A 14856-nucleotide genomic window follows, 5' to 3' on the forward strand; every position below is an offset into this window, starting at 1 on the left:
ATAATTTGTTCCAGCAAATTTGGACCCTTTTCTAGGCAATCATTAAGTGAGCGCAAATTTTTGTCTTTACAGGAAGCATCAAAAACCGGTTGCAATTTCGTGGTCGAAGTTTCTTTGAATACCCCTTTATGTGGTAAATAGTGACAGTAATTATTCATTTCGTGTTCAGGGACTTCTATAATTCTGTTATTTAACAAATCTGTGAAAACATTTTCATAATCCTCTAATTTGCCCTTTTGTATCAACCTTTTATATCGCATTGTTTAAACGCTACTAAGCAATATCGAAATTTTGACTTAAACAGTCCTTCTTTATTACCCAAGGCAACTGAACCTCATATCTTCCCTCTTTAAAGGTAACAGTTTCGTTAAAATAATTCAATGCGGCAATTTCCATTTCCTTTTTGCATTTTGTTTCAACAGGGTCTCGAATACCCAATAAATCTAATTTCCACAAATTTTCAATCTTTGATGTGTGAATTAATAAAGAAGTCACTGCGACGGCTTTAGTCACATTTTTCTTATCGTCGATATATGATCAAACAATTTTCCCATTAAAATCCAACCAATTTTGGTTTCCATTGTAACTAATGTTGAGTTCAAACATTCAATTTTGTCTTTTACTAATTTCCAATAATTATCAGCTCCAATAAGTAAAGGTATGTTGTTATCTAAAGATTCGTGATCAACATCCGCTAAAATTATTCCCCTATCTTTTAACAACTCCCTAATATTTTCCGGAGGATAGTCTAGCTCAGCACTATATATTTCATCAGTCTCTAAAACCTGAATAATTAATTCCTGGTTGTCGAAAATGTTTTTTATTTTTACTTCTACTCGCGCACAGTTCTGTTTGGTAGGCACTTGAGATCCGAAAGTATGAATCATTATTTCTTCCCTTCGCACGACTTTTAATCCCAGTTGTTTAGACAGGCGTTTCTGAATATATGAGCGTTGACTAGCGCTGTCAAATAAACAACGAACTAATTTATTGCGTGACCTACTTTTGAGTTCTACTGTTGCCGTCTGTAAAAATATTTTATTCCTACCGATGCTAATGTTATTGCATGCTGAATTTTCTACTTTTGATTGCGATGCTTCAGGTTTTTTATCATTTTTGTAACAAAGGGTTGCATTATGTTTTTTGTGACAGTATACACAAGAGTTTTTTTCAGAACAATCGAAAAATTAATGGCCTTGAGCCAGACAAACATAACATCGACCTTGTAATCTCAGTACATTTCGTTTTTCATTCACACTCATATTACACTTTTCACTATTACGTGTGTTATTTTTGCAAAAAATACAGTTTTCTTCTTTCACAGGAGCTAATAATTCTGCCACCAACAAGGGGTTAATTTTAGAGTTAAACTTATTGTTTGTGTATTTATAATTACTTTTGTGCTTGGCGAAGTGTTTATTCTTTCTGTAAAATGGAACGAATTTCGGTTCCGGTTTGTTAACTGTGTACATTTGTTCGCGGCATTCAATTTTATTTTTCAAAAAAGCAATTAAATCTGTAACATCAGATTCCTCTTTTGGATCATGCTTTCGGTGATATTCGAGAATCAAATCATGAGGCAATAATATCAGATTTAACAAGTGTCCATACAAACCTGAAGTTACTCCTAAATTACTTAAGCTTCGAATGTTTATTTCACAAGCGTCGTGTAATCTTCTTAGCGCATTTACGTTAGAAGAATTTTTAACTGGTTCTATGTCCAAAAGATTATTCATATGTGATTTTATAATTTTCTCTGGTTTTCCAAAGCGTTCTTTTAAAAGTTCTAAGCACGAATCGTAATTTTTTTCGGTTAACTGAAATCCTTTAACGACATTATATGCTTGCCGTATCAATAATGATTTCAAGTATACGAATTTTTCAATCTTGCTTAACGCTTTGTTCTGATCAATCACAGCTTGAAAACTGTTAAAAAATTCTAACCATTTTCCTGCATCTCCTGAGAATTTTGGAATATTTAACTTTGGCAATTTCATGATACATTTATTTCAGAAACGGAAGTGTTCAAAGAATTTGCATCTGATGCATTTTTCACAGACAAATTTTCATTACCTTTATTTAATCTTATTTTAATTCTAAACTTTGCAGACATAATTTGTTCATTGTATTTATCACTTGCAGAAATATCTTTTTCAAATTCTTAGCATCTTTTAACCGAGTTTCGATTTGTGAATTCAATATTTTCAATGTGTTTTCTCTTTCGAGAATTGTTTCATACATCTCCTGCAATTCCTCAATGTTTGTGTTTTCGATGTTTTCTGATAACAAAGATTCTATTTTTGTAATTAATTTCGTAACGCTACTGCGTTCATGCGTACGTTTCTGCTTCAGTTTGTCTTAAAGCTTCCATGTTTAAAATTGATTAATCACAATATTGAAACTCAGTTTTTTTTTTTTTTTTTTCCAAATTTTCAAAGAAAAAAGGAATTGCTTACCTGTTTACAGGTAATCCATCTGCTAATCTTCAAAATTCTAATCTAAAAGTTTCTTGGTGAAGGCACCACTAAAATATGTTATTTCTATAATCCCTAGTTCTATTTGGGAGAGCTTTCGATTTGTATATTCGATTCAAATCACTACTTCAAGTAAGTCTTAATGACTTTTATTTATACACATCTTTTATATTACAATATATACATAATTCGAGATTAATTTCAAATCAAAAGATGGGGATTATCCCCCTTCGTATCAAATTCTATCAAGAGAAACCGGGTGGATAGGACTAAAAGATTTGCGGTCTACCCAAGCGAAGAATGATTCTATTCCGGAAATTTAACAGTCTGTTCAAAATTAGAATCAAAAACACCCCATATTAGTAAGTTTCTTTCTTTTCCTTTATTTAGTTCTTTATTCTCTGAAATACCGGCAGCTGTTGATTCCGATTGCGTAATATCACGTATGTAAGAATTACGCTGCACGTATTGCGCAGTAACGTTTGCGGTATTTTGCAGAGATAATTAATTTTGATGTTCAGTCTGAGATTTATTTATGAACACTTAAAAGAGTTTTACTGTTCTTTCTAAGCAGAATATTTCTTAGTTCCATTGGTCTATTTTTATATGATTGATGCACATATCGAAATGTCAAAATCATTTATTTAGCCGAGAAATCTAAAGAACGGCTACAATCTCCAGCTCCCTCCTCATTTTCCAGTTACACTCGACTATACGGAATATTCGGCAATTTCCGAGTATGTAGGTTAGTTAAGCTTTTACTGTTAAATGATGACTGCATGAAGCAATTTCCGTCTCCTGATTTCAGAAATGTTCCTCTTTTTTACTTAAATTACTTTGCTTGGAATGTATGTTAAGGGAAATTTGTTATACAATGAAAATTTAGAAAATGTTAAGAATTTTGATTTAAGTTAAATTATTTAAATATTAATATGAGTGGAAAAATAAATTGTATTTATTATTAGGTGCCAAGCGAATACAATTAATATGGCTTATTATTATTTATTTTCTATATTTTAAACTGAAATGTCATCATTAAATCTTGTAATATATTTTAGTTCTCCATAGTTTTTTTTTTTTTTTTTCCTCTCATTGTAAACTAATTCTGTAAATTGAACTGTCATTTAAAATTTAAAAAAAAAAAAAAAAAAAAAGTTAATTGTTTTCCATGGTTGAGGTAATGCTCATTCTCTTAATAAATATCGCATTGCTAATATTTTAAATTGCAAGTCTAATTTTTCTTTTAAGGTTATGCAGTTGTGTATAATGTAATTAGACAGGTGCTTATTTTTTTTCTTAAAATGTGCCTGAAAAGTGCTTATAGGTGCTTATTTTTTTAACTAAAATGTGGCTATGAACCCTGTGGAAGACAAGGGTAGTGAAGAAGAAATGCATGATGAGACCTTGCTCAAAAATTGGGAATCAATAAAAATGTGACTTGCTATGAAAAGAGTGATGCAGTGTTGAAATTGAAAAAAATAATAACAATAACATCACTAGAAAATTGAACGAGATTCTTGAATGAAGACCATGTTCTTTAGCTTTTTCTTATTTTTATTCACATCGCACACAAAAAAGCATATTATACTGATAATCAAAGCGTAATTAATCCGAGATTAACAATAATGCCCAATTAATCCGAGAACAGGAAATAAAAAACTAGCCTGGTAAGCAAGAAATATGTTGCATTAAAATTCCAAAGTCTTCTTTTCATAAAACATTAGTCACAAGGCTCTTGCGAAAAGAATTCAGACAACCATCAGGGTTGCCACTCAAACAGGAGAATGAAATTCCCTGACTTTTCCAGGTTTTCCAGGTGTGTTTCAAGAAAATTCCAGTCTATCTGCGTAATGTACGTTGGCTGTGCTAAGAGGTAAATTAATTATGGTATTACTTGTATTGTGTAGCAAATTCACTTAATTATTCAATAAATCCCAGAGGACATTTATTCTTAATTATTCTTGGTATACTTTGTTTGATAATTTTGTTTAGTTTTCCACTTAATAAAATTTAAGATATATACATTGGATAACAAATGTATGTTTTATTTAATTATTACTCATGATCATCACCAGTTCAACACGAGGCTAATCCGGTCCTTATAAATCACAACGCAATGCTAAATAGTTAGCTTAGATTTTAGGTATATTTAATTTGTGTGAGGTATGTTCTTAAAAGGCACCTTAACACTTGAAAACACAAATATAATTATAATAGTTGTTGTTTTCTCCACTGAAGATTGAGATTAGAATCTTCCCAATCTGGAACAAAATAAGGCTCTTTTTTTTTTTTTTTTTTTTTTTTTTTTTTTTTTGCAGACATTCTGCAGCTAAACGGAAGAAAGAAATCTATTTTAATAAATTGAGGTATTTTATATTTATTTCGCAGCATACATAAGGAAAAAATATGCGCATTAAATTTCGTGATGGTATGTCATCAGACTGCTATAATTAATTTCAGGATTATGCCGGAGAAAATTTCCTGAAATTTGGAAATATTATTTACTAATAATAAATAAATTTAGAGGGAAGAAGCAACATTAAATTATATGAATAACATAAAAATAATTACTTAAAAATTGAATTAGAATAATCAACGATATTTTAGCGAATACAGTTATATTACATGGCTAGCCTAGATGACTGATTACAATTTTTTTTATTTTACTGAAAAATGGCAAGGTATTTATTAAAAAGAAAAAAAAAAGGTTTAAAAAGATTTTGCGGTAAAATTCTAGTATACGGTAAGGCTTTGGCACGATTTTGAAGAAAATTCTCGCCAAGACCAAAATGACCCGTTTACTGCGCATCATGATGTCGCCAAATCTCATTATTATTCTAACCAAAGAACGTCTATGTAAAGAAGAAAAGTTCCATACAAGTAAAATGCTATTACGCCGTTAGAATGCGGAGGAAAAATTTGCCAAGGGATTTGGCGACGGAACGTGGCGGTCAGAATTTCCCTCTCCGCGATGTGTACAGGAAATTGAGAAACACGTGTTAAGAAGAAAGGCTCTTTGACAAAAAGAAAACTACGAAAATCCGTTTTTAAAATTATTGCGAAAAATCCACGCAATAATTTTAAAAACGGATTTTCGTAGTTTTTTTTTCCCCTGAAAATAACTAATCCATGAATTAATTTACTTGCGCCAAAAAATATTTTCTTTTCCTTTAGAGTTTAACCACTTGCGCTAAGACTAAACTTCACGGTTGCGGTGCCGTGCGCTACAATATAACAAGCGGTAAAGTGTCTCATTTACGCCGCTCCGCATCTGCGAGTGCAATCCAGACCTGTAACTCGAGAAATAAACAAACTCGTTCTTAGGCGACGTGTGCACCACGTTATTTTCATTTTTGCGATAAATGCTTATCGACGTGGTGTTCACGTCGCTCACGGTTTGAGACAAAAGCATCTCGACGTGCGTGGCACGTCTTTTTAGCGCAAGTCGTTAAAGAAATTTTAAACGATATTCATTTTATGAACTCTTGATAACGTGACCTTCGAACTTCGACACCGGTTTCGAGCTTTGGCAACAGATATATCAGACATGCACAGCTGTTTCCCTCTATGATGGAACGGAGCCACGTCTGTTGCAGAGAGGTTTTCCTTCTTTACAATACATATTCTTTGATTCTAACCTCCATGGTACCGTATACTAGGATTAAACCCATTTTGTTTTATACGAGAACAGGTACTTTCTTTAGTTCATGCACTGCACATGCGATTCTCGAGAACACTGGAAACCAAAAGTTGCGGGAAAGTTGCTTTGCCTTTCTAAAAGACAATCAAATTGGAGCTGCGAAAATTGGCTCTATGCCAGCTACTCGAATGACACTCACGTGATACATAATTCGCCAAAAAAGTTATCTCTTCCGACGTCGGCGCAAAAATCGTTTTTTTTTTGGCGGGATCGTTGTATGAACTTCCCTGACTTTTCCAGATTTTGACAAAAATACTTTAATTCCCTGACTTTTCCCTAAATATTTTGGTCAATTTTCGAATTCCCTGACTTTTCCCGGTTCTCCCGGTTTTCCAGGTAGCGTGGCAACCCTGAACCATTAATCATGCCGTCTGATCATATGATCATATTATTTTTAACAGCTTGCCCCCCCCCCCAAATGAACCACAAGAGGTTCATCAAACTTGTATATAAACAGTATACATTCATACTACAAAAAACATTCGAGTTCTAGGCACAAGAAAAAAATATATATCATCTAAATAACTGAAAATTCAAATAAAACATTAAGCAATTTAAATATAACATTATCAAATTCAAAAAAGAAATATTCACCTTTTTAGAAGATTATTCAATGGCCCTCTAAAAGAGCCTACCATGACTCTGTGAACTTAAGTCCATTTTAAATTATTAAATTTGTGCATGGAAGTTACTAGAATTACAAATTTTAACAGAATAATTCAAAAAATAATAAGCAGCCATAAAAAGGTATACTCACAATACATATTTGCAAATTAACACTGAAGATTAACACTTTAGTTCTGAAGTTCTAAATTGTACAAAAGTTGTACAGGATGTCTGATAACCGATGACTCTGTTTTTACCTTGCAAGCCCTCACCTTGCCATCTCTTCCAGGAAATAACTCAAGGATTCTCCCTAATCTCCAGAAATTTCGGGGTAAATGATCCTCCTTAGCTAAAACTATATCATTAAATTTGGGAACATCATTCTTAATCAAACTTGAATGGGCAGATCTTAAATTCAACAAATACTCTTTTTTCCACTTTTTTTTCATCAAGTTTTTCGCGATAACTTTAGGCTTTTTCAAAGACTTCCTGGAAGAAAAGTTTGAATTAGGGTTAAGTATCCCTGAAGGCAATAATGATATTCTTTTTCCTAAAAGGAAATGCGCTGGAGTTGAAACACGTGGTTCCTTTAAGTCACTTCCAACACAGGAAATTGGCCGAGAGTTAATCATACTTTAAATTTCGATAAGAACGGTTTGCAACTGCTCAGTGGTCAGAGATGACTTTCCAAGGATTTTCCATAGAGCTAATTTCACAGAACGCACCATGCGTTCATAAAAGCCTCCCCACCAGGCTGCTCTTTCACAATATACTTCCATTTAATTCTGTTGGCAGCATAAATTTTTTTTTACTTCTGAATGATTCATTACTGACCAAATTTGTTTCAGCTCAAGTTCAGCACGTTTGAAAGTACGTGCTGGTCTGTTATTGTATCTCGAAGAGGCCACAGAACACAAGCCCCTTCAACAGGGTTGCCACGCTACCTGGAAAACCGGGAGAACCGGGAAAAGTCAGGGAATTCGAAAATTGACCAAAAAATTCAGGGAAAAGTCAGGGAATTTAAGTATTTTTGTCAAAATCTGGAAAAGTCAGGGAATTTCATACAATGATCCCGCCAAAAAAAGCGATTTTTGCGCCGACGTCGGAAGAGATAATTTTTTTGGCGAATTGCCTATCACGTGAGTGTCTGCTGGCATAGAGCCAATTTTCGCAGCTCTAATTTGATTGCCTTTTGGAAAGGCAAAGCAAGTTTCCCGCAACTTTTGGTTTCCAGTATTCTTTAGAATCGCATGTGCAGTGCATGAACTAAAGAAAGTACCTGTTCTCGTATAAAACAAAATGGATTTAATCTTAGTATACGGTACCATGGAGGTTAGAATCAAAGAATATGTATTGTAAAGAAGGAAAACCTCTCTGCAACAGACGTGGCTCCGTTCCATCATAGAGGGAAACAGCTGTGCATGCGTGATATATCTGCCGCCAAAGCTGGAAACCGGTGTCGAAGTTCGAAGGTCACGTTATCAAGAGTTCATTAAATGAATATCCTTTAAAATTTCTTTAACTACTTGCGCTAAAAAGACGTGCCAAGCACGTCGAGATGTTTTTGTCTCAAACTGCGAGCGACGTGAACACCACGTCGATAAGCATTTATCGCAAAAATGAAAATAACATGGTGCACACGTCGCCTAACAACGAGATTGTTTATTTCTCGAGTTACAGCTCTGGATTGCACTCGCAGATGCGGAGCGGCGTAAATGAGACACTTTACCACTTGCTATATTGTAGCGCAAGTAGTTAAACTCTAAATTAAAAGAAAATATTTTTTGGTGCAAGTAAATTAATTCATAGGTTAGTAATTTTCAGGGGGGGGGGAAACTACGAAAATCCGTTTTTAAAATTATTGCGAAAAATCCAAGAAGAAACGTCCTTTGATAAAACGATTCTTCTTGGATTTTTCGCAATAATTTAAAAACGGATTTTCGTAGCTTTCTTTTTGTCAAAGAACGTTTCTTCTTAACACGTTTCTCAATTTCCGGTACACATCGCGGAGAGGGAAATTTTGGCCGCCAGGTTCCGTCGCCAAATCCCTTGGCAAATTTTCCCTCCGCATTCTAGCGGCGTAATAGCATTTTACTTGTATGGAAAATTTTCTTCTTTATATAGACCAAAGAATTAGAGATTCTTTGCATAGACGTTTTTTGGTTAAAATAATCTCCATGTATGGATTTGGCGACATGATGATGCGCAGTAAACGGGTCATTTTGGTCTTGGCGACAATTTTCAAAATCGTGCCAAAGCCTTACCGTATACTACAATTTTACCGCAAAATCTTTTTAAACTTTTCTTTTTAATAAATACCTTGCCATTTTGCAGTAAAATAAAAAATAGTAATCTGTCATCTAGGCTAACCATGTAATATAACTATATTCGCTAAAATATCGTTGATTATTCTAATTCAATTTTTAAGTAATTATCTTTATTTTTATGTTATTCGTATAATTTAATGATGCTTCTTCCCTCTAAATTTATTAATTATTAGTAAATAATATTTCTAAATTTCAGGAAATTTTCTCTGGCATAATCTTGAAATTAATTCTAGCAGTATGATGACTTACCATCACGAAATTTAATGCACATATTTTTTTTTTATGTATGCTGTGAACTAAATATAAAATATCTCAATTTATTAAAATAGATTTCTTTGTTTCGTTTAGCTGCAGAATGTCTGCAAAAAAAGCCTTATTTTATTCCAGATTGGGAAGATTCTAATCTCAATCTTCAATGGAGGAAACAAGAACTATTATAATTATATTTGTGTTTTCAAGTGTTAAGGTGCTTTTTAAGAACATACCTCACACAAATTAAATTTACCTAAAATCTAACCTAACTATTTAGCATTGCGTTGTGATTTATAAGGACCGGATTAGCCTCGTGTTGAACTGGTGATGATCATGAGTAATAATTAAATGAAACATACATTTGTTATCCAATGTATATATCTTAAATTTTATTAAGTTTCTTAAGTGGAAAAGTAAACAAAATTATCAAACAAAGTATACCAAAAATAATTAAGAATAAATGTCCTCTGGGATTTATTGAATAATTAAGTGAATTTGCTACACAATACAAGTAATACCATAATTTACCTCTTAGCGTAGCCAATGTACATTACGCGGATAGACTGGAATTTTCTTGAAACGCGCCTGGAAAACCTGGAAAAGTCAGGGAATTTCATTCTCCTGTTTGAGTGGCAACCCTGCTTCAAGATACAAAACATCAGAAGGTATGCAAAAATGCATCTGCCGTCATATTACTGACTAGTTCCAGATGAACACTTCTTGTAAGAGCACAGGTTATCAATAGAATATATTGTTTTTACTATCTTTCACAAATAACGGACCAGCATAATCAATTCCAATTACTGTAAATGGGGATGATTGTTATACTCAAGAGCTGGTAATGGAGCAACAATCTGGTCTCCTGGAGAAATGCTGAATTTTTGAAAATAACACATTTACCTAGAAGAGATTTTGTAACTTGTCTGGCCTTTAATATCCAGTATTTTTCTCTCACCTGCACCAGCATATGAGATACGCCAGAATGAAATACTTTATTATGGGATTCCCAAATCAGTAATTCATTGAGTTTAGATTTTGATGGTAGTATAATAGGGTGTTTTTCATCCATAGATAAATGAGTTTTCTCAAGTCTTCCTGTCACTCTCAGCTTTCCTGGCAATACATCTTCATAACCCAAAAATGGGTTTAAGCACGACAACTTGGAGTCTTTTGGTAAAGGCTTGCCATTCTTCAAACAATTAATTTCCTCAGAGAAAACATACCTTTGAACACTTTTAACCCAAAACTGTTCAGCACGATTATATTCTTCATTAGTAAGAGGACCCATTGTACTAGTTTTCCTCCTAAGAACATCAACAAACCACCCCAGGAAGTCACCTTCAGTAATTAGCATAAGCAACTAAACTTATTAACATCAATTACCTGTTTGGAAACAATTGCAGAACTAATTATAGGAGAAGATTTATATTCAGCTTCATTCTCCTGGTCTATTGAGTCATATTCAAATCTCTTCGGCTAAGGCCAAGTATTCTATGGGTACAATAACCATTTTGGGCCCTGCCACCATTTTTTTAAAGTTAGCAAATCTTTACTAGTTAATCGTCTTGTTAACAAGTCCTCAGGATTTTCTTTACCTATACAGTGTCTCCATGCACTGGAATCTGTAGTTTCATGAATTTGTAATACTCTGTTTGAAACAAATTGCTTCCTCTTAGATGACGTACTGGATAAAAGGCACGATTCAACATTGTTCTGCAGCATAATTGTTAAATCACTCCATAAAATAACCTTTTCTAAATTTTTAAAAAGATTTTTACAATATTTGGCTAATCTTGCTCCAATTAGTGCACCCATTAATTCTAGTCAGGGCAACGTCACCTTTTTAATTGGCGCAACTCGAGATTTGGAAGCTATGAAGCTAGTTTTAAAAGCGTCATGCAATGTCTTATACCTAAAGTACGGAACCGCTCCAAAAGCTTTTAATGAAACGTCAGAGAATATATGGATCTGCAAATCTTCTTCCCTCTTCAGATTTGTGCCAGGAAAATAAATGTAGCAGATGAGCGTAATTTCCGGATGCAACTCCCATAGAATTTAAATTTCTTATACTAATTTCACTTTCTTCATACAATTTTCAAAGTGCGAGGAGATTTGAAGAAAACTGAAGTGGCTCAATTTCTAATAATTTATTCATGAAACAACTAATCAAGTGTTCTTGATTACCGTATCGCTCCTTTAACAAATCCAAACAGGATTTATAATTTTCGTCCCTGAGTGCGAATCCCGAAACAATTTTGTAAGCTTCACCCGAAAGAAAAGATTTTAAATATATGAAATTGTCAACATTACTTAATGACTCATTAGAGTCAATTGCACTTGAGAAACTATTAAAGAATTCTTGAAATAAACTAAAATTGCCATTAAAAGTGGGAATACGTAATTTAGGCAAATTTATAGAAGATGATGTATTGCGAATATTCGTATTACAAACGTTAACATTTTGAGAAGATTTAAAATGTTCACTTTCATACCTTTTTAATTTTGTGTTGATTTTGAATTTAATATTGTTTATAGATTCATTATACTCAAGTGAACTTTCGTTTCAAACATTTTACTATCTTGAATTTGGTCTTCGATTTTCAAGTTTAAAGCTAGAAGTTCATTCTGTTTTTCTACCAAACTTAACAAAAATTCCGACAAATTCGCCTGAACATTTTCAAATTTATTGATATCCTGACTATCAAATTAAGAGTCAATTATATTAATTAATTTTGCACAAGCACTTCTGATAGCTTTCCTCTTGGATTTCAACTTATCAAGAGTTTTCATTTTATACGCGAAATGAAAGTGAAAATAATAACAATTCAAGTGATAAATAAACTATGAAATTACAAAGTTACAGTACCTGCAATCCAAGTGTTCAAATTTTAGCCTAATGCAATCTGAAAGAAATAATCCAAAGAGCCTTCTCGGGTTTTCAGCACCATAAAAAAAATCACATGATCATCACTAAAAAATTAAACGAGATTCTTAAATGAAGACCATGTATAGCTTTTTAGCATGTTAGACTGATAATCAAAGCGTAATTAATCCTACATTAACAATAATGTGTAATTAATCCAAGAACAGGAAATAAAAAACTAACATAATAAGCAAGAAATATGTTACATCCAAATTCCAAAGTCTTTTATTTTCATAAAACATTAGACGCAAGGCCTCTTGGGAAAAGAATTCAGATAACGGTTAATCACGCTGTCTGATCACGTGATCATTTTATTTTTAAAAGAAATAATTACAGTTTTTCTGAATTAAAATGACTTTTGTCATTTGTGAAAAAAATAATGAATGTTATATTTAAAAAAAGTGTATATAACTTATAATCACAACAGGCAAGGCCCTATGCAAGGAAAGAGAGGTTCAGGTATGTGCACATATCATTCATAAAAATTTATTAAAATCTTATATAACATAAATCTATTTTTAAAACTTTTATACATTCATAAATCCCCTCCCCCCGCAAAAAAAAAAATATGCAGCCTTGTATCCCTAGCCGAAGCAGAATCCTGCGTACGGCCCAGCACAGCATATAAAACTCAACTGCTTTATAAAATGAAATAAGGTCAGAATGGACATTGATCATATTAGGTGGTACCCACTGTATTTCTGAAATATGCTTTCACATAAATATACATAACAACCATTCAGATGATAGTAAAGCTTTTTTACGATATAACAAATAGATATTTTGAAATTAATAGTTTTTATTATATCAGTGTAATTACCATAGCTTTTTAGGTATTCTAATGTAGTTAAAGCTTTTTGTATTAATAAGCTTTTTATATGAAATATGTAAAAATGTATTGTTTAATATAACTTTACTTTTAGGGTTCTAGCGAATGGCGTAGAAACAGTAACTGTACATGAAGATGGAGTTTTGAAATCAAGGACTGTAAATGGTGTCCCACAACCACTCAATGCTCTACGTTAAAATATCTTAAGCAATTTGTCAGTCTAAAGATAAACTCTGCTTTTATTTTCAGTCATTACATTGAGAAATCTTATAATTTGGTTGCTACAAATATATGTTGCCATTTCAAAAACAACCATTTATTGTATATATTTTGAGCTAATAATCTTGTAATATTTATGCTTCTTTTGAAGGCTGTAAAAATTTTTTCTGAAGATGCATATAAAATACCTATCTGTTAATAATGCTAAGCGTGTGAGTGAATGGCATTGTGCAGTGTACATTTATTTAACCCATTCTTTAATGATTTAAATGGCCATTTTTTTCCTTGTACTTAAGCATAAACAAACTTATTTTAGAGTGGAATGTATTTATTTCAGTAATTAAAAACATTTAAATGTGAATGATATGTATGATATATTTGATTTTAAGCAATACGGGGAACTCCGCTGTACTTAAAATAATTGAAAACAAGCTGTACTTTGTATGGCTTAAAATTTTAGAAAAGGAAATTATTCAGAATCGGAATTATTGTATAATTTGTATTTAATTATCTTTAAACTGGCTCATTTCAATTTTTTTAAAATTCCCGTGGTGAAATGTTACGTTATGCATGTGAAAGAACTTATTCCCCCTGTGAATTCATATTTATGCATTTAAGTTTAAAATGAAAACTAATACTGGAAACAGTTCTAGATTTTAATTGTTAATCATAATGCTTCAAATATTAATTTTCATTAATTTCTTTTTTATTAATAAGTTGTTACACGGAAGTTTTAAAATTTTCTTGTATTATGGAATAAATTATTTTAGTATGAGCATTAGGTGAATACATTTTGAAATTTTATTTTGGAAGAATTATTATTTTAATGTGAAGCATAACGTGAATATGATATTTCAAAATGTAATACTGAATTTTGCACATTTTTCATCTCATTAACCCTTTAGTGAAATGCACTCATTTGGTTCTGTATATACATGTTCTGTGTATTATATTCAGTTTGTTTTGTGCTTATTGTCACTGTTATCTTTTATTCCATGTAAAGAACCGAATTGGCAGACATCTGTTTTTCAATGTTGGATGTCTTTCGGTTTAAGCTGAAGTGAAAAATTAAATACTAATAATCTTAATTGAGTTAGTGTCATTCTCAGGTATACTTCAATTATACAATATCTACATAACACATTTATATGACTTGTTCAGCACTGGTGGTTTATGTAATTAAGATGCTTATTTGTAATTATTAAATTTTAATACCACTTAATTTGGTATTTTACTTCATTACACTATTCTTTTAACAAATTCTCAAAATATTTCCATTCCCCCAATTTTTTTTTTAAACTATGAAAGAAATTACAGATGACAGTACTTCCCTTCTGCTCATAGTTAAAAAACTAAAAAAAAATCCTTTTAAAGTTGCCAACTCACCCGATTTACAATATATTTCTCCCTACTTTTTCTTATTCTTAATATTTCTCACAATTTTTATGGAACTTGGCTTAATACTTCGTTATATAAACAAAAAAAAAAGTGATTTTGGACGTCTGAAAGCAACTGAATTTTCTCTA

The 14856-nt window shown here is 32.1% G+C and overlaps 1 protein-coding gene across 1 annotated transcript in view; it reads left to right on the forward strand.

Annotated features, from left to right (window-relative positions):
* Window positions 1-14418, forward strand: part of LOC118198546 (dnaJ homolog subfamily B member 6-B-like) — a 53453-nt gene extending 39035 nt beyond the window's left edge. Inside the window, exon 7 of the mRNA XM_085818875.1 lies at window positions 13206-14418. Coding sequence (XP_085675001.1) covers window positions 13206-13308 — 103 coding nt within the window. The 3' untranslated portion in view covers window positions 13309-14418. The remainder of the gene's footprint in view (window positions 1-13205) is intronic.
* Window positions 14419-14856: the final 438 nt, after the last annotated feature.

Source organism: Stegodyphus dumicola, chromosome 6 (genome assembly GCF_044657685.1).
Source record: "Stegodyphus dumicola isolate Sdum_Otavi_A_Nest chromosome 6, ASM4465768v1".
Lineage (NCBI taxonomy): Eukaryota > Metazoa > Arthropoda > Arachnida > Araneae > Eresidae > Stegodyphus > Stegodyphus dumicola.